The 25846-nt window shown below is 47.2% G+C and overlaps 1 protein-coding gene across 3 annotated transcripts; it reads right to left on the reverse strand.

The window, feature by feature from the left end:
* Positions 1-667: 667 nt before the first annotated feature.
* Cd34 (CD34 molecule) lies at positions 668-25057 on the reverse strand. 3 transcript variants are annotated; one of them, XM_013017262.1, is made up of 8 exons: positions 24950-25057; positions 15220-15405; positions 14408-14664; positions 11892-11972; positions 3494-3644; positions 3257-3309; positions 2695-2859; positions 668-1973 (listed from the first exon to the last, which is right to left on the reverse strand). In XM_013017262.1, exons 1-8 carry the CDS (start codon positions 25026-25028, stop codon positions 1788-1790), a joined length of 1158 nt encoding a protein of 385 aa, XP_012872716.1. In that variant the 5' UTR covers positions 25029-25057; the 3' UTR covers positions 668-1787. The 3 variants fall into 3 exon arrangements, with proteins under 3 accessions (XP_012872716.1, XP_012872715.1, XP_012872717.1); XM_013017261.1 differs by having other exon boundaries at positions 14408-14691; XM_013017263.1 differs by having other exon boundaries at positions 1882-2167; positions 14408-14691.
* Positions 25058-25846: the final 789 nt, after the last annotated feature.

The raw sequence follows: 25846 nt of genomic DNA on the forward strand, positions 1-25846 counted from the left end.
TGCCTTCTGTCTTCCAGTCCTCAAACCAGTTACCACGAGGCTCCAGCCTCATCCTCCCAAGTTGTAGGGAGAAGCCTTGATGAGAACGTTGGAGGAAAGCTGGACAGAAATGGGGGGTGGGAGAGTGCAAAGAGGGAAAGGTCTGACTTTGGTGAGATAAGACTGGAAGAATCAACCTTTGTTTGGCCCTAAATGCCTGGGCCTCTGTTGACACACTTGAGGGTGTTTCCTGAGTGGGAGAGGCTGGACCCCTCCCCCATTTCCTGTGCCTTGGAGGGGTGTAGGGGGACATCTGGTAACTGAGGAGAGGTGAATGCTTACAGATGGCTGTTAGAATCCTGAGTGGAAGCCAGCCCTTTCTTGCTCCTTGAAGGGTGACACTTTGAGCTGGGGTGGGTAAGGGTCTGATAACAGAGGCTGCCTTTTCCTTGGGAATGCATATTCTAGGGATGCCAGAGTCTCAGTGTGTCTACTGGAAACATCCAGCCTCCATGCCCCCAACAAAGCTGGAAAGGGCTGGCAACGTTAGCCTCACGTCAGCATCCTGGCCTATACCTGTCAGCCCTGACAGGCTCCAAGGTCATCTCTGGCAGGTCTCTTCCCACCCCTACTGCTGATGGAGAGGCCTGCCGGTCAGTCAAACACAGTGAACTGTGCCACAGGAACAGATGTTTCAGTATCACTTTAATTACAGTACTCAGAGACATCCCTTTTTTCTGTTTTTAAATTCTGAACAACAACAACAAGAAAAATCCACCCAATCCTCTCATTTCTGGAAAGTTCTATTTCCAACCGTCATTGGTTATCCCACCGGGGAGAGAGAGAGAGAGAGAGAGAGAGAAGGACCACAAACTTCCACAAACAAGTTTGTGGTCTTTGGGAAATGGCCTGGGGCTCTGACCACAGAGCAGGTAAAGGGGTTTGGAATGGGCAAGCAGAAACAAGGAGCTTGCTGGGGGACTGAGGCTATAGCTCAACCCAGGAGTCAGGGGGCAGCAGGAGGAAGCCATGGAGATTGCCTGCTCAGAAGGGCACAATTGAAGAGGCGCAGCATAAACACATCTGGTCCTGTGGTCCCATTCACGCAGACCAGAGGGGAGACCGCTGTGTGGCCCCCAAGAGACTGGCACTGTTTCTAAAATGTAGAGCTCAAATCAGTTCTACCCAGACACCTGTGCTGGCCTTGGTACACACATGGGGGGGCACAGGGAACTTGGCAGAACTGGAGAACCAGGCAGAAGTGGGGATGGGGTGGGGGACTGGGGACAAAATCCACAGTGTCTTGTAGAAAAGATAAAAGCTGTGGTTTAAGACAACACGTTTTTCTGGCTATATTATTAAAGGGGGGTTTCACCCATGGAGTTGTTTGGTTTCCCTCAAGTTACAGAAAGAAAGTATCAAGAAGAAATAGTAAAAAACCAAAGCCTCCTTAGAAGAAAGTATAGTTTTTAAAAAGCCCACCCTTTCCCCTAGTCATCCTGTAGTGGGGCAGAAGGAAGGGGGTCTTGGGTGCAAATACTACAAGGCCATCCACCACTTCCCTTGGCTTTTCTTCACCATGTCCCTCCCCCCCTCAACTTCTGCCCCCAAGAAAACCAGAGTCTGCATTCAGGAAGCTGAATATATAAAGGGCAGGAATCTACCTTCCTCCCCCCAAGAAAGCGGAGGAACAGGAAGAGTCTCGGAGGGAAAGGTTAGGGCATAAGGGAATGTCACCTTCAGCAGAGAGGCAGCATAGAATCAGAGGCCAGGAGAGACCACATGTCACACACACACACCCAGCCACGTCACAGCTCCGTATCAGCCACCACATGCTGTCTTGATGAATGGCCGTTTCTGGAGGTGGCCTGGCCGGTGCCGTTCTCCTGAGCCCCTCGGTTCACACTGGCCTTTCCCTGAGCCTCCGGGGAGGTGCCAGGTCCTGAGCTATAGCCCTGGCCTCCACCGTTCTCCGTGTAATAAGGGTCTTCGCCCTAGACAGTGTATAAATAGAGGATCATTATCTGGTCAGCAGGGGTGGGAGGTTCAAGGAGTAGTTGGGGGTAGGGAAGGGAGGACAATGGGAGGTAAGGGGAAGTCCAAGGGAAGCAGGAAAGGGAAGCGGGAATGGGGGTGCTGCTGCATGGGAGACTCGTCTCTTCCTGAAGAGTGGTCAGGGCTCCAGCTCCTAGAGGAGAAAGGACAGAGGAAAGGCACCATACAGTGCCGCCACAGGCCCCAGAGAATACCTGGTGGTCCCCCGGGTGAAATAATTTCCCTGGCTAGAGGTCAGGGGTCAAACCTCAGCCCTATTCTCCCCCCCCCCAACACACTCCCACCCAGAATATTTCAAGAGTATGCTTTCCTCTGTATCTGTCACCCCATGGGGCCCTTCATATGTAAGCATGGCTCACTTAGTAGCCTATGCTGGTCATGGCCAGGACTCTAGCAGGAAATGTAATGAACATGCGTCATCTGCCCAGACAGGGAAGAGGTGGGCTATTCCACTACTGCTTACACCGGAAGCAAGACATAACAGATACCATGCGGCACACGGCTTCCGTTCCCCTTGGGGTCCAGTGTCTGTGTGTGTGCATCTCCCTAGACAGAGCACACGATTGTCCTTCCAGGTATTTCCTCCCTCTCCCTGACCTCCAGGGATGTCCCTGGAAGACCACTATCTTCCTTCCCTTTGCCCAAGACCTCCACACTGACCAGCCTCTCTCCTGCAGGGCTCCAACTGCGACGATTCATCAAGAAATAGCCGATGGCACCCAAAACAGCCAGCAGGATTCCTGAGGTGACCAGCGCGATCAGGGTCTTTCGGGAATAGCTCTGGTGGCTCCCAATGTCTTGCTCCATGAATTCTTGGATCCCCAGCTTGAGGACACAGCACAGAAAAGGAAGTCTGTTACTTGTGGAAAGAGAGTTCTAGAAGAAACCTAGCCCACTCCAGACCTGAGGATATAGAAGAACACATTGGGGTGTGTGTGTGTTGGTACTGGGACTTAACCTCAGGGTCTGTGCTCTTGCTTAGATTTTGGCTGAAGGCTGGCACTCTACCACTGAAACCATGGCTGCCTTTTTGGTCTTTTGGTTGGTTAAGTGGAGATAATGGGTCTCATGGACTTTTCTGCCCAGGCTGGCTCAAACCCATGCTCTTCAGATCTCAGGAAGGAGATCTAAGGAAAGGACTAAATACACTTCCTCCTCTACTCTATCTGCTCCCCTGACCCACTGCTCCCTCTGAGACCCACCATCCCAGTAGTGAACTTACCTTTTTCAAGTTAGACTTGTTCTTTTCCATAAGCTGGAGCTTGCCAGAAAGTTCTAGAATGAGGAAACAGAGGCTGCTAAATTGACAAGCTTGAGCAGCCCATGCTACTCTTGAAGAAGCTTCAATGGTCAGACTCCCTCTCAGCCAAATTCTCCTCCCTGGAGACCCGTGATTTTCTTACCTCATCTCAAACTTGAGCCCTAACCATGCTCTAACCCCAAACAGGTGTATCCTTACCTGTCCTGTTGGCCAAGACCAGCAGGAGGCAGTGAGGTTTAACCTCAGACTGGGCAAGGAGCAAGGAACACACGCCAGCCCCAGCCCCAGCCTCTTCCTTCCCACACAGTATCTGGATGAGGTCCTTGCCTTTGTCCTTCTTAAACTCCTCCTGAGAAGACAGAAATGGAGAGCAAGAGATGAAATTATTAGTATCCCTGAGCTGTAGTCGAATCTCAGATAATAATTCCAATGAAAACTCACACCATCACCCCCTTCTCCAAGAAATCCTTCTTTCTAAAATTCTACCTGAAAAAAAAATTTCGGCTAACCATATACATGCAACGATGAGAAACAAAAGTGTTTAAAGTGCCCTCGATACCAAAATGTGTATCGATTAGTATTTAAGACATCAGAGAACAAATTTGGGAAAAACAATTATCTTGCTTAAGAATTGCTTGTGCACACATATGCTATTCAAATTCAATTCAAAAGGAATTACCAACGGCAGGAAAACATTAATAATAGTAACTAAGAATGCTTTGTTCCAGGTTACAAGAACCCTGAACAATGACAAGCAAGCCAAAGATGTGAGAAGTAGAGAATATATCTATGTCTCTAGGTTCAGTGGCACGCAAAGGGCTTCTTCCTTCCCTCCCTCTTACTCTCCAACTCCCCCACCCCCCCAAAAAAAAAACTCACAGAAAGCACAGCTAACACCAAAATTGTGTTTTGGGTGGTGGTGATGGTCATGGGGTTTGACTTGGGGCCTTGGCACTGTCCCAAGCTCTCTTTCTTCAAGGCTGGTGCTCTACCACTTTGAACCATAGCTCCACTTGCAGTTTTCTGGTGGTTAATTGGAGACAAGAGTCTCACAGTCTCTCCTTTCAGGGCTAAGTAGTTAGGATTACAGCTTCCTAAATAGTTAGGATTACAAGCGTGAGCTACTGGTGCTCAGTGATGCTGTGTTTTTGCTTGGCCTTTCCTTCCTTCTCTCCACTGAAAACACGGAACTAAGTTTTAATGAAGCACATAGTTCTACTCCAGGTTGCTGACTAGGACTCAAAGATGATGAACTCTGATCACTCTATAAAAACCAGGCCCCATGGGCTGGGAAGGTGGCTCAGTGGTAGGGCGCTTGCCTTGCATGCTTGAGGCTCTGGGTTCCATTCCTCAGCACCACATAAGCAGAAAAAGCTGGAAGTGGCGCTGTGGCTCAAGTGGTAGAGCGCTAGCCTTGAGCTGAAGAGCTGAGGGACAGCGCCCAGGCCTGGAGTTCAGGCCCCACGACTGACAAAAAAAAAAAAACCAAAAAACAGGTCCCAGGAAAGGTATGTCATAGAAGTGTTGGCTCTGCCCTTCAAAACCTGGTTCTTACGTCTCCAGGATTTATTCCAGCAGCCTCTAATCCCAGTGGCCTCTGCTGTGCAGCTAAAACTAAGATGTTCTCCTCTGTCCAGATGGCAGATGGCAGAGGAAATGCCTGCCAGCTCCGACACTTTCCTGTTAGGGGAAAACTGCTAGGGCGTGCGTGTCACAGTCATCAGACCTGAGCCTCCGTGTAGGAGAAAGCTTCCTGTTTGTGGACAGGACTGTGGCTTGTGGCAAGGGCAGAGGTCCTTCTGGTTGGAAAGGTGCCTGGGTATTTTCCTACTGCTGAGACCCAAGGCAGGAAAACCCAGGCTCCTTTGCTCTCAAGGTCAAGACTGACCTCAGGCTCTCACTGGAATTTGAGGCAACCCAGGGAAAATAACTATACTTGGACGAGGCCAAGAGAGCAGGACTGGCTGTGCCAGGTCTCAGGGACATGAGTCCAACAGTAGCCTCAAAATTGCTTTTAAGGCCGGGTTCTAGTGGCTCACGCCTGTAATCCTAGCTATTCAGGAGGCTGAGATCTGAGGATCGTGGCTTGAGGCCAGACCGGGTAGAAAAGTCCCTGTGAGACTTTTCTCTCCAATTAACCACTCAAACCAGAAGTGGAGCTGTGATTCTAAGTGGTAGAGCCCTAGCCTTGAATGAAAGAGCTCAGGAACAGCTCCCCTGGCCCAGAGTTCAAGCCCTACAAATGACCAAAAGAAAATTCCTCTTAAGGTAAACGTTATAAAGAAATTCTCAAGTCCCTGCTGATTCGTCCCTCAGGAAAATGGCCAGTTCTACAGACTTACCCAGTAAGGCTTTAAAGGTTCTTCTGTGTCTGGAAAATTCCTGCTCTTTTAAACAGCATTTGCAGTAGGCAGTCAGCTATGACCAGCCCATGCATCCCAGGAGAACGAGGTAGACCTCTCTAAACTCAGCTCACTTGGGCAAGCCTTTTATGCTTCTCCATGGCAAAATGCACTCCCTCCCAAGTACCCAGCCTCTGATGAAGGGAAAGAAGACTCCCCTGAGATCACTCTATGGCTTTGACTCGTCTCTGGGTGAAGCAGACAGAGGCAGAGGGTTCTCACAGGATTTAATGTACTCAGACAAAATGGCACCTTCCTCCGCTTGCCCAATGCTAAGCGGTGCCCTGGAAACCTCCAGGCATTCTGACATGTTTTGAGCCCAGAACATAAGATGCCATGTGAGAAACTGTCAGTGGGGAGGGGTGGTCCACTTTGTGCCAATCATGGGCAGGGGTGGGGATGGGGGTGGGAGGGGCATCTACGAATTCCATAGGACCAAATCCCTCGGCTTGCATGTATGGTAATTAGAGCTCTTCACCTCTGCCTCCCCTCTGTCTCCCACAACCCTAGGAGATTTGGTGATTGTGTGGGGTAATGTCTATAGAGTGTATGAGTGAGTGAGTGTGTGTGTGTGTGTGTGTGTGTGTGTGTGCGCGCGCGCGCGCGTGCGTGCATGCGTTTTGGTACTGGGGCTTGAACTCAGGGCCTGGGATCTGTCTCTTAACATTTTTTTCCCCTCAAAGCTAGCACGCTACCATTTGAGCCACAGCTCCATTTCTGGCTTTTGGGTGGTTCATGGCATCTCACACTTTCTTGCCCAGGTTGGCTTTGAACCACAATCCTCAGATCTCAGCCTTCTGAGTGAGTAGCTAGGATTATAGGCATGAACCACTGGTGCCTGGTACCTCTTCATTTTGTAGGTGAAGAGAATGAGACACAAAGACCATCTGCCAAATGACTGTCACAAATCAAAGTCTATGACTAAGGACGACTCTGGCTTGAGGTTAGCAGAAATGTTCCAAACCAGACTCTCAAGAGTCAGATGAACATTACGTAAGAAAGGCACAGGGAACGGTGTGAATGTGCTTTGTTCTCCTAACTCAATATTGCTCCCATGGCACCCCCCGCTCCCGGGGAACCACCCTGAAATTCTCCAGCTCATTCTGCAGCCCAGAACGTTCAATCTCCCAATCTCCCCACAAGTGGTAGGCCTAACTTCCTCTTAGCAGATAGGCCAGATAGAACAGTAAGTTCTAGAGACAGACCTGAACCATAAGCTCCAGAGTTGTCCAGGGACCTGAGACCCTGCCTTCACCTATGACCCTACTTAAATCCTTCCACCCCTTCCCGCATTACATCACCTGTCTCCTGACTCTCCTCAGGTCACCATGGTATTCCTCTTTAACTTTTCATTAAGGCTGATCACTGGGTGTTGGTGGCTCAGGCCTGTAATCCTACCGATTCAGGAGGCCCAGATCCTAACAGCGAAAGGCATTGGGGTGGGTACAGCCAAGGTAGTCAAGTGTGTGAGAGTACACGCCGTCTCTACCTTATTCATGAGCAGACGTGTGCCATGGGGGAAGGCAGCCTTGTCTTCTGTAACATTTTCCATCTGCTATTCACTAGAACTTTGAAAGTCATGTGTCGGGTCTGTCAGGTTCCTCAGCTATAAATGGTTGTGGTAACTGAAGAGATGTGTGGAAAAATGCCCTTGGGAACATAACATGCACTGGAAACATGGCAGCTATTACTACTGTTATTAATAATCACAATACCCAGATAGTTGCTGGTGGTTCATACTTGTAATCCTAGCTACTCAGTAGGCTGAGATCTGAAGATTGTAGTCTGGGCAGACAAATCTGAGAGACACTTCTCTCCATTAAGCAGGAAAAAAAATCCTGGAAATGGAGCTCTGACTCAAGTGGTAGAGAACCAGCTCTGAGCAGAAAGCTAAGCAAGAGCTCAAGGCTCCCAATTCAAGCTCCAGTACTAGCACATGTGTGTGCACACATGCACACGTGCTCACACACACACACACACACACACATACAAAATCCCTCCCCCCAAACAAAAAAAAAGGTAATTGTACTTATAAACTGATTTGAATTGAAGCCCCCTTGTACAACTTAAAGAAGGTAATCTTTACAACACACACATAATACCTTCATACTTTATCTAGGCTCTATATTTTTTATCCTACTTTGTCTTATGGTTACTGTCCTTTCTTTCTAACCGTACTCTAACACGACCCCTGTAATGTGCTCATGCAGCGGAGGTTCACATTACATAATCTTGAACTCAGATTGCATTTATCATACCACCAAACACATAACACAACTCAAGAGATTCGTTCAACTTAACACTCCCAACTGGTTGGGCCTCTACTCTGGACCCCTCCCACCCCTCACTTAGTTTCTTGGATGGAATTCAAGGCAGTCCCAAGCTAGCCTCCCACACTGGAATCTCATTGCCTCAGTGAATTGTGTTTGGGCTCAGAGAGGAGAGCAGGTGGATCCTGAATAAAATACAATGCTTACTCCGGATGGTTGGAATAAACATCCTCCCCCAGGAGACCCTGTGGGCAAACATGGTGGGAGAGCTGGGAGGGGGGACAGCAGGCAGGAGGAAGCCACAGCCTGAACACTAGATTCAGGAGACTCAGATTTACCAGCTCCCTGAAGACAAACTTTGCCAAAGGAGGAAAACCATCCAAGCTTTCTAGAGTGGCATCCTCACACTTCAGTTGTGAACCTTCTCTGTCCGTTTTTTTTTTTTAAAGGCACATCAAGCACTGGAGTAGGGGATGGGACAGACGAGAGGAGGCATTTTTCTTTTTCTTTTTTTCTCTGGGCCTGGGCTCTGTTCCTCAGCTCTTCAGCTCAAGTCGAGTGCTCTGCCATTTGAACCTCAGGGCCACTTTCGGTTTTCTGGTGGTTCACTGGAGATAAGAGTCTCATGGGACTTTCCTGCCCTGGCTGGCTTTGAACCGTTGTCCTCAGATCTCAGCCTCCTGAGTAGCTAGGATTACAGGCGTGAGCCACAGACGCCTGGCTCACAGTAATGTCACCCTGTTTGCTGTGGGAGTATGATCTGAGGATTGAGGTTTGAAGCTAGCCTTGGCACAAGTCTGTGAGACCTTTACCTTCAATTAACCAGCAAAAAAATAGAAGTGAAGGTGTGGCTCAAGTGGTAGAGCACCAGCCTTGAGTGGAAAGGTCAACAGAGAATGAGAGGCCCTGAGATCAAGACAATTCTTGGAAAGAGAGAGAAAAAGAGAGAGAGGAGAGAAAGTGGTGTCCTTGTACATTCACTGTTGGTAGAAACATGAAATGGCACACTCACTATGAAAACTTATCATACTGAATGTGGCCATTCATTGATAGAGTGCTAGCCTGGCATGTGCTGGGTTCCATCCCCAGCACTGTAAATGGAACAAAACACAAACCAGTAGGATAGTTCCTTAAAAAAAAAAAAAGAATTAAAAACACAAGATGGGCACAGTGCTTATCTACTCTCTGGGAGACAAGTATTGGAAGGATCATAGATCAAGGCCAGTCTGAACAAAACATTCTTGAGATTCCTCCTCCATTTTAACCAATAAAATTCTGGGTGTGATGGTGTATGCCTGCCTGTCATTCTAGCTAATTGGTAAGAGTAAATAGGAGGATCAAGTTCCAGGGGGCCTGCATGATTGTACCTCTATGTGGTACACAGTCAGCCAGCTTCATGGAGACAGACAGGAAGAAAGACCGTGGATGCTGGAATGTGGCACGGGGAAGAGCTAGATGTTTGATAGAAAGTTTTAGAAGACACAAAGCATCCTGTAGATTGCCAAACAATGTGAATGGCGTCAGTTCTACTGAATTGTATATTTGAAAATGCTGTAAGACAGTACAACGTTTGTGTATTTTGCCTCAGTTAAAAGAAAGTATACACTTGATGGATTTCCCCTATCGAATGGGTATGAGAGAAGAAAATAATCTCCACAGTTGAGGAACTATTTGGCGTACCGTGACCACAAAACCTAAATGAAGCAGACATCAGGTGCAGCAGAGAGAATGCAAATTGGACCTGGGGAGACCCTGTGCTATGTGCTGGGTCTAGATGGGGAAATGGATGCATAGATGGCTGGAGCATCACCTTCAACTCTACAGGCCATGTGAGGTGAGAGATGGGAGCAGAGGGAGAGCGACTGGGATGCAATGTCTACGGAAGGTATGAACAGAAGACAGGCTCCCTGACCCACCACCCAGGGGGAGGTCACACCCCACAGCCTTGCAGAATGGGAGTCCAGAGAGCAGAGGTTCTCCTCTCCCATGCACAATGTGATGACGGGCATGTGCTAAACACAGGTGGGTACCAATGTGTCCTGAGTACTGCAAGACATTATGTGAAAGGGAATGCTACAAAGGGAACACCAAATCCTTATGCTCCTCATTAAGTTGTGGGAAAGGCCCAACTCTCCCATCACCAATAACTCAACACCCTCCGACACCAAAAGTACAACTGCAAGCTGGGCATGATGGCTCCCATCTGTAATGGCAACTACTCAGAAGATGGAGATCCAAGGACACACTGTGCCCCCTCACCCCCCAAAAAACTCATAGACCCCTGTCTCAACCAGTGACTGGGTGTGATGATACATGCCTGTTAATCCAGATACAAGGGATAAAGAATTTCAATCCAGAAAGCTTGAGCCCCTACCTGAAATAATTAAAGCTAAAAAGGGCTAGGAGCGTGGCTCAAGTGGTAGAACACCTGCAAGCCAAGGCCCTGAGTTCAAATCCTAGTACTGCTCTCCATCCCAATTAGAAAAAAAAGAGAGAGAAAGAAACAATCTTTCTTCAGCATAGGCTATGGGGGTGGGGGATACTGCCATCTTCCCAATCATCACTCATAAATCCTAGCAAGACCCAAGGGGATGGGCACAGGTTCCCACTGTGACTCAAAGACCATGATGAGACAGGAAAGTTATTTCCAGAGTAGCCCTTAACTCGTCCAGTGACAGCTTGGAACCAACAGGTAGAGGGCAGATAGCTCTAACTAGGCTCATGGATTTCGCATTCAGGCACAGGCCCATGTGATGCCCAAGAAACTAAATCCTGAAGATGATGGGGTGGGGGAAATGATCATTTTGCTTAGTTACAATTAACCAGAGGGTTTGACAATTTTTTCCCTAATGAGGAAGCTTCAAAATGAACATGAGAAACTCACAGGGTGTTGCTTGTTCGCTGCCCGTTTCTATTTAACTGCTTTTGAGAACTGCATTGGGTTGCTCCATTCTGGGTCACCATTTCGGTTGTTCCTAAATGCCCTAAGTTAAATGATTCTTCTCTGTATAATTCTGAAAGATTTGTAAGGCAGAGAGACCCAGCTGATGCTTGGAAGTAAGACATAAACAGTAAAATGGCCAACTAAGTAACTTCTTTACTGACTAGTAGCCTTGGAGATCTATGCATGTACATCTTTTACTGGTTTCCCTTAGGTGGATTCTTAACTTGCAAGAAAATGTTTCCTTGCTTAATATTACTCTTCTCTTGCCCCTTCCCCCTTCCTCCAGAGCCTTATTACTTGCAGGAAATTGGATTTACTGAAACAAAGCAAAAAGGCCTTCTATCCTCATTAAAAATGAATACATTCTTACTAATGCAGTAAGAAACTGAAACAAGACATGTTACTAGCTACAAAGAACAGAAAAACATGTTGGAAGATAATAGGGTAACTTTCTTTAAAAACTAAAAGAACCAAAGCCAGCGCTGGTGGCTCATGCCTGTACAGTAATCCTAGCTACTCAGGAAACTGAGATCTGAAGCAGTTCAAAGCCAGTACTAGCAAGAAAGCCTGTTCACTTATCTTCAATTAACCACCCCAAAGTCAGAACAGAGCTGTGGCGCTAGCCTTGAGCAAAACAACTCAGGAAGAGCACCCAGGCCCTGAGTTCAAGGCTCAGTAACAAACCAAAACACATGCCTGACTAGTTTATATCTAGACTTGAGAAGGTCTCTCTTAATATAAAAACAAACTAAAATCTCACACCAAATAACATTTAATTAAAATAGGTTTTGCCTTTTTTGCCCACCAGATGGGGCTTCTTACTCCCTAAACCCAAAGCTTGGTATTAGAAGTTACAGAAGAAGCCTGCTACACTTGCAGACCCCTGGTACAAGTGCAGCCTCATGGAAGATGACTGGAGGAAGTCCCAGGGCTTGTGGGAAGGCAGAGGAGGAGAAGGGAAGTGGAGGGGGAGGACTTACACAGCTGGAGGTCTCATTTAGCTCCAAGCAGATTCCCTGTGTCAACCTCACTTCACGGATGCCAGAGCATTTGATTTCTCCCTGTATCAAAACAAAGCAAAGCAGATAGGTAAGCATCCCTGCCTCCTTCCCACTTTGGTCTCTGTGAAATACTCTCTTTAAAAATATGGTCAGAGGAAATGAGGCTGTGGCTCAAGTAGTACAGCTCTAGCCTTGAGCTGAAGAGCTGAGGGACAACACCCAGGCCCAGAGTTCAAGCCCCACAACCAACACAAAAGAAAAAAAAGAAAAAGGACAGAGCTGGGTGCTGGTGGCTCATGCCTGTAATCCTGGCTACTCAGGAGGCTGAGATATGCAGCCTGGGCAGGAAAGTCTATTATACTCTTGTCTCCAATTAACCACCAGAAAACCAGAAGTGGTGCTGTAGCTCAGAGTAGACTAGATTTGAATGGAAGAGCTCAGGGGCAGCGTGCAAAGCCTGAGTTTAAGTCCATGATCCATGATTGACAAAAAAAAATGAATTTTATAGTTGGTCAGAAGACTAGAGATTTTTAATACAAGTTAAAGCTATGCATAACCCAAAACTCCAAAACACAAAATGTTTCAAAATCTTATACTTTTTTGAGTGTCAATGTGATGCTATGAGTATAAGATTCCAAACCACTCAAAATTATGCACAAAATTATTGAAAAATATTGTAGAAAACTGGCCTCAGGCTGTGTATATGACATATATAAAGCTGGACACTAGTGGCTAATGACTTACGATCCTACCTACTCAAGAGGCTAGGATCTAAGGAACGGAGTTTCAAAGCCAGTCTAGGTAGGAAAGTCCATGAAACTCCTAGGTCCAATTAACTAGCAAAATCCCAGAAGTGGAGGTGTGGCTCAAGTGAAGGCATGCCAGCCTTGAGTAAAAAAGCTAAGGGACAGTGCCCAGGCTCTGAGTTCAAGCTCCAGTACTGTCTCTGTCTTTCTCTCTCCCTTTCTTTCTCTCCCTCTCTCCTTCTCTCTGTCTCTCTCTCTCTCTCTCTCATACACACACACATACACACACTATACATAAAACAAGATGAATATTGTGTTTTAACTTGGGTCTCATCATACTATTTCATTATGCCTATGCAAATATCCCAAAATTAAAAACAAAAAATAACCCTGAATTCCAAACCACTTCCTATCCCAAATATTTTGGGAAGGAGTGCAGCTATACTGTCTTCCTCCATCTCTCTCTCTCTCTTTTGGATAATTAATCTTTCTGCTACAAGGCTGGCCTTGTAAACAAGTAGCTATTGCAATCTTGAAAACTATCAGCTTGGATACTGGAGGAACAGAAGACCTTTTCCTATTTGGGCTGTTTATCCTGCTTTCCACCGCACACTTGTGGAAAGTGTGCAAATAGGTAAAGAGGCAGCCAGGCAGGTCTTGGTGATATCCATTTCTTCCTGGCTCCAAATATTTCCCAGATTCTTACTTTGGTTCTTTAAAAACAGAAACCAGACAGACCCCTCATGTCTGGCCTTAGGCTCCACACCCTCATACTTTCTGCCTTTCATGCTTAAGGCTGCTGACAGCCCCAGGCCTCAAGTCAGAGAAGATCAGACTGAGCTCACTACGCCTTTGTGCCCACAGCTCACCTTGCCAATGATGTCTTCACTGCCATTCTAGCTCTGGCTAGCACACCCACCAAACTCGCTCAAGCGGATGGAACACTCTTTACCTCCAGTAAAGAGAAGGTAATGGATAATAAATACTCCCCTAGTCAAAGGGGTTAGAGAGAACCACAGAAAACTGGATGGATTTCTACGACTCTTCTTTACTTCTGCGCCCCAAAAATGCAATACCCAAAACACAGGTTAGCCTTAGCATATGACCCTACCCTCTCCTCCCTCTTTATGATATTTTTGTGTGTGTTCCAGCCCTGAGGCTAGAACTCAGGGACACTCCGTGAGCTTCTTTTGCTCAAGGCTAGCACTCTACCATTTGAAGCACAGCTCCACATTGGACCTTTATTGAGGTGGAGGGGGGTACAGTTTATTAGAGATAAGCAACTCACAGACTTTCCTTCACCAGGCTGGCTTTGAATTACAATCCTCAGATCTCAGCCTCCTGAGTAGCTATGATCACAGTAATGAGCCACCCCACTGGTGCCAGCTTATATTGTTTTCTTTTTCTTTTTTTCTTCTCTTTTGGTGCCAGAGCCTTCAACACTTACTTGGCATTTTTGCTCAAGGTTGATGCTTTATCATTTGAACCACACCTCTAGTTCTGGCTTTTTGCCAGTTAAATGGAAATAAGACTCTTGGATTTGTCTTTTTGAGCTAGCTTCAAACTGTGATCCTCATTATCTCAGGCTCCAGAGTAGCTAGGATTATAGGCCTGAGCCACCAGTGCCCAATGACTTCTCTTTCTACCCCTCCTAGCAATCCTCAATACCATTCCCATGCAAAGGAGAGCCTGCTGCCTACTTCTGATGTGAGAAGCAAGCTGCCTTTTTTTTTTGCCCCAGTCCCTTACCTTGACAGAGGCAGGAGTAGGAAAAGATGGTGTGTGGAGCTCAGAGGGAGACGTCATCACAGGGCTGGTGCTACTGGGTGAGTGATCCGAAACATTTACAGGTGGAAAACTGGGCTTCAGGGTCATCTCTGAAGTGGACATGCTGGCGGGGGTGGTAGTCATGGGGAAGGTCACAGAGATGTGTGACTTGACAGAAGAGTTTGTGTTCGCGTGGGCCGGAGGAGTGGCAGAGGTAGATGTGAAGTTGACAGGGTTCTCTGAAACAGGCCAAAACACTGGTGTTCCTGTGCATTCACACAAACACGCGTTCACGGAGGGACATGGCCTTCTGCACAGAACTAGGACTTATTGAGGAGGTTGTGGTTACTGCAGCTCCTACCTGACCAAACAAACTAATTTCAAGACAGCTGCTGGAATCGTAGTGATGACCTAAGATTATTCAAGATACCCTCTGGATTCTAAACTAGATGAACTAGATGCTGTTCCATCCCCAGAGACTACCAACAAGAGACCACCGAGATGAGCCTGGATCCATCATCTTCCTTCATTTGGAAGAGCTCAGAGACCTCGATGGGGTCCTCATCTGAGCCTTCTTTATGACCAGCTGGGTCAGCAAGGGTGGAGAGGTGCACAGAGAGACAACTGCCAATGCGCCAGCCCAAAAAAGACACCCCTGGCGGAATCAACTTTAGCATACTAGTATGATGCCCAAACAACAAATGCAAGGGCCCAACAGGGAAGTCTGCTAGCATCCTAAATGCTCTGCCCAGGCACCTGCCACTCTGCTCTAGAACTTGAGCAATTCTCTTTACCTGATGTGGCTGTTGTGGTCTCATTGCTGTCCTGAGAGACAGGGTGGTGGGGGGTGGCATTTCCCAGGGTACTTGGCTCTATGGTGCTCTCGGTGGATACAGTTATAGAAACAGTTGAAACTGTTTCCTGGGTGGTTGACTCCATGGTGCCAGTCGTCAAATTACCCTGCTCCGCAAACCCGGAGGCTAGAGGGAAGCAAGGAGGACAAGTTAAGAACAACCTAGAGGAGCTTCATGGCATCATGGGATTCAATGTCGACATCAGGTGGACTCTAGAATAGTCTCTGCTGCCCCAGCAATGGAGCAGAATAAAAATATCCCCCCTAGCCATGTGTAGTGGCTCGCACCTGAAATGCCAGCTACATAGGAGATTGGGAAGACTGAGGTCCAAGGCCAGGCTGGGTAAAACTTAGTGAGACACCCCCTATTTGAACAAACAAGTGACTTACCTTTATAATTTTGGCTACCCAGGAGGCATAGGCAAAAAGCAAGAGATTCTGTCTGAACATTAACTAGCAAAACAGGGCCAGGGGCCTGGTTCAAGTAGAATAACACCCACTGAGCAAATGCCAGGCCCCGAGTTCAAGTTGTGGTGCCATCAAGAGAATATTCTCCTGAAGAATAATTTAAATTTTCTATTATCCATTTTTTCTAAGGAAATAGAAAAGTAAATCTATAAGCATGTGTCTATTATAATTTTTTATAGAAGGGTAAAATTACAAGCAATAAAATGAATCATAATAAGTAGCATAGTTATTCATAGGCCCCAATCATTACTTCTTGGAGGGAGAAGATGCCCCATATAGATGTGCAAGATCCCAAGAAGAGACAGGAAATGGGCTGCAGTCAGCATGCATCTCCTTCCTGACCAATCACAGTGTACCCTGAATTCCAAGGCTAGAGTTCTAGGTAGCATGAAGGAATGTTTGTCAAGTAATAAAGATTGAAGATAACCTATTTATCCGTTAGTTGGCCTGAAATGTTTAGGCATACAGGAATGAGCCTCTCTTGTACCCTGGCCTTGGTCCCCGTAAATATTAAGGGTAGGCTTGTTTGCCAGAGTTCATACCTAGAGAACGAAGAAAAGCCCCAGGACATCCTAGAACTAAATTTTCTTGGTTGAGCTCTCCATCTGTATTTTTCAGAGATTTCCTAATTAAAAAGCAACGTAGAAGGAAAATTTCTGTTTTCCTCAACATCAAATGGAGTCAGATTTCCAGCTTCAAGTCAAGAATGTGTCTCCTAAAGTGACTCATTCCCCCACATCTACCTTTCTCCACAGCTTGCTATAGGCACACTGATATTACCAATGAGTGCAAATAATCAAACGTTAGTATTAATATCAATAGGCTGGTGCTCTTGAGCCACAGCTCCACTTCTGGATTTTTTTTTTTTTGGCTGGTAAATTAGAGATAAGAGTGTGTCTCACAGACTCTTTTGCCCTGGGTGGTTAGGAATGGTGATCATCTGATCTCAGCCTCCCACATAGCTAGGATTATAGATGTGAGCCACCTAGCGCCTAGCCAAATTCTACACCTTTATCTCATTACGCTTTTAAGTAAGTTGCTCTTACCTGCTCTTGATTCCCTACTCACCATGCCCACAGAGTAACAACTTGCCTTGCCGATGCCTGGCTAATAATAATATTATTCATATGAAACGGGGTGATGGGAAGCAATGATATTCTTAACTCCATCCTAGAGATGGATAACCTAAGTCATCAAGGTGTTAGCCAAGATAAAAAAGCCAAGACCACAAGGGGGCTGAGGTTTAGCTGACTCTTGAGTCAGCATTTCCGTGGGCTTGAGAGTGTCAATCAGAAGAAAACATAGAATCCAGTGAAGGCTACTTCCTTCTTTAGATAGGAGCCCTGCACCACTGACTCTAGGAACTCATTACAGGGAACAGGTGTTTATACCATTAGGTCCCAGAATGAAAAGGATTATGCTCTTAAGGCACTTCCCTTGGAAGTTCCTCTTGGATGGACCTCTTTCTGCCCAGACCCTCCCCGCTTTCCTCAAACACATCAATTCTTGGGAATCCCATCTGGTCCAGCCTGGCCCTGCCCTTTTCCCTCTCCAAAGGAAGCTGTGCCTGACTGAAGTGATGTCATGCGTTTGAACCCCCTCCCCCGAGGGACCTCCTTCACCCAGACAAACACTTTTGAACTTTTCCAGATGTGAAGAGAAGCCTGATGTTCGCTCTGAGGTGCCTGTTCCAGAAGAATGAAGCAACTCTGGGTCTAGGCCAGCTCCAGGCCTGCTGGGGACAGGCTCCCAGCTGCAGCAGCCAACTCCCTCTCAGTATTTAGCCAAGCACCGGGGAAGATGGGGTAGCAGCAGCTATCTGCCAAGGAGAAGGGGGATCCAATCTCAGACTCCTGAGCTGAGCTGAGTGAGCAGAGAAGCTGCTGAGACCCTGGAGAAACAGGACAAAGAAGAAGGGCAGAAAGGCAAGTCTAAATAGACTAGGCACACCATACATAGCCAGTGCCTGAGAGCCAGTCCTGACCTAGGCACTAGCACACAGGCCCTCACTGATTGATGTCCCCAGGGATCCTTTTACAGAGCTTATGTGGAGACAGTCTTGGAAGAACGCCATCCTAAGGGTCAAGACTGACCACAGGTCTCTTTTTATCCGCTCCTCCCATGCACATCCATGGTGTAGAACCATCAAACACTAGCCTTTCTTGGTCTGAGCTCTGATCTCAACTCCAGAGGGGAATAAAAGCAGCCAACAGTGAGAAGCAGAAAGACCAGGATGAAACCTCCACTCTATCCCCTGCTAGACCAACTTTACTCCCAGCCCTGCAGAGAACTGCACTGCAACTCAGAGCTGTCTTCTGTTGTTTACTGCTCTGTCCATCCTTATCAACCATGGCAGTGGAAGGAAGGACTCTTTCTAACCCTCGTTGTCCTATATGATTTTGACTCATGCATGAACTTAGAGAGGGGAGGAGAAAAAGAGTCCAGTCCTTAGAATAAAGACCATGAGAATTCTGTCAAAGTAAAAACTGATGCAATAAAACTCAAACCCTAAACTTATAAGAACTTCATCACAGGCTTTTTGTTTTTTTGGTTGTTTTTGCTCATAGGCCATTCTAATAAGCTTGGATATTTTGATATCCTGGCTAATAAAAATTAGAAGCCAATAATAAGAATTAACAGCTGAAAACTAAGTAACCAAGATGAATGGAAAACGACAGGAAAACAAAGCCACAGTGGTCTGGAGTCTAGTCAGTTATGGTAGGAGTAGAGAGACGCACCTTAATGGATGCTAATGATGTTACTGAGGTACAGCAAAGACATTATTCTCAGGATGCATTTGAGTCATCAAAAGTTGAAGTCCTTTGGGGAGGGAGACTTCTAAGGAAGCAAAGGTATGTGCAATCTATTTGGAAAAGATTCCTACCTACAATTAGTAAAGGGAAGATTCTTTTGGTCATTAAAGGGGATTTACAAACCCTAAGGGATTCAGTAAGTTATTACCCAAATAGTTAAACCCTCATAAGAGGCTGAGTTTTCCTATATGTGCTCTTATTGTTTTTACTGACATCCTTTAGTTTTCTCCATTTCCTGATCTCCTAGCCCCCCAACTCCAATCCATCCATCCATCCATCCATCCATCCATCCATCCATCCTTCCCTTGGGCAGAAGGCATCTGCCACCACAAAGCAAAACATCAGAACACACAGCCTTAGTAATGGGAAGGCAGACATCACTCAGAAACAGACTCTGACCACACTCAAGATGCTTCCCTCTCACTTTCCTAACCATGAGGTCAACATGGCTAAGAAATCAACCTGGTGAACTAGCCAGGAAGTAAACTCTCTAACCTCTCCCTCTCTAGTAACATAGGGATAAAAGCAGACCCTGCTTCCTAGTTGTGTTGAAGAACAAAGGAGGTTGGGAAGTGTAGAGCAGTCTGTCTGGTACTGCTCAACACTTTTTCAGAATAGACCCTTCCTTGAGGCCCCTTCCTTTTGTCCCCAAGAGCTGAGCGCTTATCTCTCTCATTCATCTGGCACAAAATCGCACATGCTGTTTCCTCAGGATAGGTCTAACTGTCGGCCTGGGTTACAGCATACATTTCTTGAGTGTTAGGCCCATTCTTCTACTTGTGCGATTTGCATAGGACACTTAGCAGAATCCTGGGATGTCAGGATCAGTAGCAGTAGGGAACAGCCCAGTGGGTGTAGAACAGCCACATCTAGGTATAGGCATTTGCTTTGGATGCTCTGCTTTAATGTTAGGGAGGGCCCATGTAAAGACAGCCAAGATTCTAAGAGTTCCAGAAACCAAGTGACAATGCTGAGGGCCTGATGTTTGTTATCACATCAAGATCAGAGAGGGCAAAGGATGGCTGTTGGAACACATCCCAGCTGGGAGCTGTTTTTGTATAGCTAGTCAGCCAAGCATCGTTTTTACATTTGTAAGGGTTGAAAATAAAGACAATGTAGAACATGAATCACAAACAATAGATGGTCTTTCAAGCCTAAAATATTTATGATCTGTTCCTTTTATAAGAAGTTTGCTGACCTTGAAAAATTAAGAAATTGAGTTGAATAAATAAGTTTAAGATCCACTTCACTTACAGTGTATGTTGTATTTTTTTTTAACCTTCACCACCAATCGCATACAAAGCCTGTTGTTTAGTCCAACAAGACAGTACAGGAACCAATTGCTGACTTTCCCTGGGTTTTAGTGTCATTGCAATTTAAGTAAATCCCCCAAGAGTTTATAATCTATTGAAGCCAACTAGAAAAGTCTTTAAGGATTTTCATGAAGGACCAAATTAAACCTGTAACAATCCAAAGAGTAGAATTTGAACAATGATTACGAGTTATAAGAAGGTTAATTTTACTGCAAAAGAAGAAAAGAATTCATGTAATTTTTTTTTTATAGGATGAACTGCTTCGGGGGATAACTGAGCTACCGGCATTCTCTGGGAGTATTTCGGGAGCATCTTTGTTAAGAGGTACCTTTCACCTGTGATTTTTACATGAGATTAAGCCCTTTGGGACGACCACAAAAGCTCATGCCTTCCTTAGCTTTTCCAGACTAAACTTAGGTGTGAATGTACACCAAGGTATAGCTGGCCCAAGTGTTTGTGGTATACTAACAGCCCAATAGTTATTAGTCAGGGATTTTCTAGTATCGTGAGGTTTTCTCTTCTCCTTCTTCTATTTTCCTAAAGTTTTTGACTCCTAGATAGCAGCTCCATGCTTCCCTCTACTCAATATGGTACTACCGTACCTTCAGCTAGCCAAGCACCTTTGTCCTTCAGTCTCTCAAGAGAGCCACTCACAGAAGCCTAGTGTGTATAGGCAATTTCTATGTGTATGTGTGCCAGTAGTAGGGCTTGAACTCAGGGCTTAGATGTAGTCCCTTAGCTTTTTTTACTCAAGGCTGGGACTCTACCACTTGAGCCACAGCTCCACTTCTGTCTTTTTGGTGGTTAATTGGAGAAATAAGAGTCTCACAGACTTTTCTACTCAAGGTAGTTTCAAACTGTGATCCTCAGATCTCAGCATCCTGAGTAGCTAGGATTACAGGTGTGAGCCACTGTCACCCAGCACTTTTCATGGAAGGTTAGAGAGCCTGGAGCAACATTACAAGGAAGCACCAAGGAAACACTAGCATAATTAATATTAGTCACCATTATACTAATGAATTCATATTAAGGAATCTCTTTGGCCTAGTCTATTCCACTGTTCCTCTACCTCTACAAATGTCTCTCTCCGCCTCCCTCCCTCTCCATAGTCCCGAGCCCTTCAGCTGTTTTGTCTCTTGGCCCAGCCAAACATAAGGTTCCACTTTATCAAACTTGCCATTCGGACTCCTGTCTGCTCTAGCACATCCAGGACACGTTTTCTTAAGCAATGGAGCAAGCTACCTAGAGATGCTACATGCTTGATTTTTTTTTTCTTTTTTCTTTCCAAATCAGGAAGGGGCAGACTTCCCAGTTAAGCCAGAGGCCTTTTCCTTTGTATCTGAAGGGAAGTGATTCATTCCAAGTCTGGATCTAGAGGGTATGTGTAGGGAAGGTCACCTTGCTATGCCCCCCTTCTTGCTTTGGCTCTCCATCTTCTCCAGGAACGTGTCTCTCTCCTTTCTAGCACGCAGGCAGGGCCCTGGAGACTAAAGATGGTAGAGGATGTGTTTTTATTTCTTAGCTCAGAAAGGAAGAAATTGTTCTCATTTGGGAAGTCAAAGCCCAAAACAAATATGGAAATTCTGTCCTGGCCACAGTGAGAATTTTCTTCTGGAGGTGGTGTTTTTGTTCTTCGTCCATACCTTCCTATGTTTGGTTGGCCACACTGCAAGACATTTAGTTGATGAACCAAAGTCCATGAGATGGGCAGCCCCAAGGACTCAGAGTGGAGTTAAGAGAAACACTCAGCCCTGAAAGCAAGCCCAGAGCCTCCAGCCCAGAATCTAAAGGAAATCAGGCAACGTGGTGTGAAAGAGTGAAAATTTTATTCCTCTTTTTAAGCTGCTGGGTTTTTCCCCCCTTTTTCTTTTAAGGACTGGGTGCCTGAGTTTATCAGCTGTAGTTGGGACACTTCTTGCCTTGAGCGTTAGGGGGACAAAGGCTCTGGTAGACTCAGAAAAAGAAGGAGATGAGGATAAATGAATGAAGGGGGGGCGGGGGAGCTAAAGGGATACACAAAGGAGGTCCCAGGCTTCTGCCTGTTTTATCAGTCACACAGGAATGCTGCCCAAGTTCTGCATTTACAAAAGTTTTGTACTGGCTGGGCTGACCTGACAAGGGGGACCACTGAATTAGTCAGAGGTCCCCAAGGTTGCTCCTCCTCCATGGCCATGTGGCAGAGTCAAAGGGTGGAGTCCTCTCCCCTCTGGAAAACATCTGATAAGATTCTTTCCCCATTTCTTCTCCCCCCCTTACATGGAACCCAGACAGGATATGGGTGTGGGGTCGGCAGGCATGAAGAACCCAAAGGAAGAAAAGGAATGTGACCCGGGCAGCCCTAGAGGGTGTTGTCAGAATGAGGGAAAGGGTAAGCCTTGGAGGAAAGATACCCTGAACCTGATAAAAAAGGGACCCTGTAATTACCACCCAGCAGCTGCTGCCTGGTGGTCCTTGGCCTCCACCTAGACTCTGGTTTCTGATTTACTCACCCTGAAAAGAGAGCCTATGTGTGGTTGGCTGGTGTGCCTTCATCCATGTCAACTTCTCACCAAGATGGAAAAAAACACAACTTTCCCAGCACTTTGTTGGGGCAGCGATAAGGTAACACTAAAACTTCCAGTAATAATAACAATGCATTTTTGCAATGGTAATGGCCTGTTGATAGCATTTTGAAGTGTAGTCACTCATTTCATTTAGCTCATAATGTATTCCAGGGTAGAACACAATTCCTACAGAAAGAGAAGGGGTCGGGAGAAGACAGAATGAAAGCAAGAAAGGAAGGGAGGGGGGAGGGGAGGAAGGAAACATTAAAACCCTAGAAAGCTCTTGGGAGGCCTAGAGCAACAATTGGCCCAATTAGTCTGACAAGATTGGAAATGGGGATCCATGCCTAAGAGACAGAGACACAGAGAGACAGAGAGACATCTCAAACCCTAGAAGACCTAGAGCAACAAGTGGCTCAAGATTAGAAATGAGGCCAGACATTGGTGGCTCACGCCTGTAATCCTAGCTACTCAGGAGGCTGAGATCTGAGGATCGAGGTTCAAAGCCAGCCCAAGAAGTAAAGTCTGTGAGACTCTTATTTCCAATAAACCACCAGAAAACCAGAAGTGGCGCTGTAGCTCAAGCCGTAGAGTGCTAGCCTTGAGCTGAAGAGCTGAGGGACAGCGCCCAGGCCCAGAGTTCAAGCCTCACAACCAACCAAAAAAAAAAAAAAAAGCCTGAAGTGGAGCTGTGGCTCAAGTGGTAGAGTACTACTAGCCTTGAGCACAAGGGTCAGGGACAGCACCCAAGCCCTAGTTCAAGCCTCAGGACACTCACACACAATACTACTACTAATTATTATTTCTAAAAACATTTTGGAAATGGAAACCCATGCTCTACCCTTCACCCCAAAGCAGAGATGTTGATATTCTCAGCCAATCTGCTCAAAGTTGTATTGTTCCTCTACTCACACTGCTTCAGGCCAAGACAAGGTTGATCTAGGCTCACCCAGGAAATAAGAAAAGGATAGACCACTCAGCCTGCACCACTCAATTTCAGGCTACCCAGGCTGGGCAGGTCCAGGTCGAGAAGAATAGAGAGCATCTGATATGGACATGAGCCCTAGATATTTCTCTGGGCTATGAGGGTGCAGGTTAACACCTGTTATGGGAGGCCTAGTGTGCACATCTAGGCTGCCAAACAAGCCAGCGGAGAATCTAACTCCGCTTCCTCCAGCAGTTGCCAGCTGTCTCCAACTGAGGGGAACCCAGAGGAGACCTGGAGCAAAGATACCCAGCAGGCAAGTTCTAGTTCCTCTGCAGACATGGTGGGTGGCCTTTAGGACTCAAGAGAATACATGGATCAGGAGCCCCAGAGAGCTAGAAGCAAGTAAAAGCTACTTAAAGAACATATAGAATATGGTTCACACCTGTAACCTTCCTTAATCTGAAGACAGAGATCTGGTGACCGTGATTCAAAATCACCACAGGCACTAAAGTCCATGAGGCTTGTATCTCCAATTAACCAGCAACACAAAACAACACAACCACAAAAAAGACAGTAGTGGAGCTGTAGCTCAAATGGTAGAGTGCCAGTTGAGCAAAGAAGCTAAGTGACCAGAATGTGAATTCAAACTCCAGTACCTGCACTAAAATAATGAAAAAAGATGTAGAATACTAGCCTCCAATGAAAGCAATTAAGCATAGTTATCGAGTGCCTATTACTTTTTTTTTTTTTGCCAGCTGTGAGACCTTTTGAGGTAGGATGTGTGGGTGAGCGAGAAGTGTTCTGGCCTGTCCACTCGCTTTAGAATTTGGAGGTGAACAGGGCAAGAAGATGCCAGTGTAACAAGTTTGAATACGCGCAGGGGTGAGGAGTTGAGCGCAGAAGGCCATGTACCTGGGAAACCACCCCCACCTTCCCCTTCAGCGGGGTGGGTGAAGCGCCTGCAGAGGCGATTCTAATTTACTGTCCTAACTTTCTAATCCTCAATGCAAGAACGGACTGTTCTTCATTCCAAACTGTTCCGCTCACCTAGCTCGGCCTTCCTCCCGGGCCTCAGGGGCGTGGGACCCCGCGTCCGGCCCTGGTTGGATCCGCTGACCCTCCTTACCGTCCACGTCTCCGGGGAAGGTGGGCGCCTGGGCCCTGCCTGGCCCGAACCAGCTCCAGGCTATTGCTTTCTGCATCAACTAGCAGCTACAAAAACTTTCCTGCTTCTTTCCTCCTCCTCCTCCCCCTCCCATCTCCTGGTTCTGGCTCCAACTTTGCGCTCAGCACCTTTGGCAACGCAGAGATCCTGCCGTTCTCCACGCACACGTCATGTCAGCAAACCAAATCGGTCTTTCCACGTTCCCGCCCAGGTGGCTTCGCCTCCCACCGCCACCGATTCCCAGGTGTGGCGCTGGCCCCGGGGCCCAGGTGCAGCCCTGCGCCGCAGTGCATGGGATCCCTCCCGATCGGCCGGGCTTGGGGGCTCAGCTTTCAACCCCCCCATCCCACCCCGCCCCCCGGAGCTCGCCCTCTCCCTCCGGGGGAGCCAAGTGGGGCTGGCGCGGTGCGCGCAGCAGCGTGGTGTGCGGTCCATACTCACGCAGCAAACTCAGCAAGCAGAGCGCGGTCCAGCCCCGCAGCATCCCGGGCCCCGCGCGCGCGCCCCTGCCGACCAGCATCCTTCCCGCGCCGCGAGCGATGCACTGGAGTGCTAGCTAGACGACCGCGCAGACCGGCCGGGACGCGCTCCTCCCGCCCCCCTCCGCCCGGGAAGGGGGGGGGCTTCTTGCTTTTTCCCCTCCCCTCCTCCCTCCCTCCTCCCACCCTCCCACCCTCCCTCTTCGGGCAAAGCCGGCCCCTCGCCTTGGCTGCCACTAACGTGAGCTTCCTTGGTTTGTTCCCCAAAGGCGGAGGACGGGAGGAGGGAGGCTGGGGTTGCTGCCGCCGCCGCGTGGTCGAGGCCAAAAAGGGTGGATGTTTTGTGCGGCTGCAGACGCCTCGCTCTCGAGTGGCTGAACCCGGTGGTCGGATTCCACTTAACTTTTAACCCTTGAGGGTTCAAAAGCCTTGGGGCTGGCCATTCTCCCCTGCCCTCCAGTCTCCATTTTTTTCCTCCTCCTCTGCCTCTTCCTTCTCTTCTTCTTCTGCTTTTCTACGTTTTAAGCCGGTGACAAGTCTTGGCTACAGAATCTTTTTGTGAGATTTACAAGGGTGTGTATTTTGCTCATCTGAAAATTGGCCCCATGTGCAGTTCCCATACATGCATGTGGTGAGCGTCACAGATGCCTGGCTCCCTGTTGGGTGAATTGGCGTTTGAGATACCAAAATGACTAGAAGGAGTCTGGTTAGCCATTCAATCCTTGAAGACTTTCAGGAGTTTTGGGGGTTCCCCCCCCTTGCAGGATCTACAGTATTTGTATTCATTTGGGGTTAATGTGTGTGTGTGTGATTTGCTGTATTTTCTCCCTTGTTTTGCTCCAAGCAGTTACTGTTGTCA

Source organism: Dipodomys ordii, unplaced genomic scaffold (genome assembly GCF_000151885.1).
Source record: "Dipodomys ordii isolate 6190 unplaced genomic scaffold, Dord_2.0 Scaffold35, whole genome shotgun sequence".
Classification (NCBI taxonomy): domain Eukaryota; kingdom Metazoa; phylum Chordata; class Mammalia; order Rodentia; family Heteromyidae; genus Dipodomys; species Dipodomys ordii.

What these genes read in the sequence shown, in the direction of transcription:
- Cd34 (XM_013017261.1), bottom strand. Translation starts at nt 25,028, where the DNA reads ATGCTGGTCGGCAGGGGCGCGCGCGCGGGGCCCGGGATGCTGCGGGGC. An exon ending in GACCACAACAGCCACATCAG is followed by an intron (nt 14,692 to 15,219) that starts GTAAAGAGAATT and finishes GTGAATGCACAG; the next exon opens with GAACACCAGTGTTTTGGCCT. An exon ending in GGTCTTGGCCAACAGGACAG is followed by an intron (nt 3,310 to 3,493) that starts GTAAGGATACAC and finishes TCCTCATTCTAG; the next exon opens with AACTTTCTGGCAAGCTCCAG.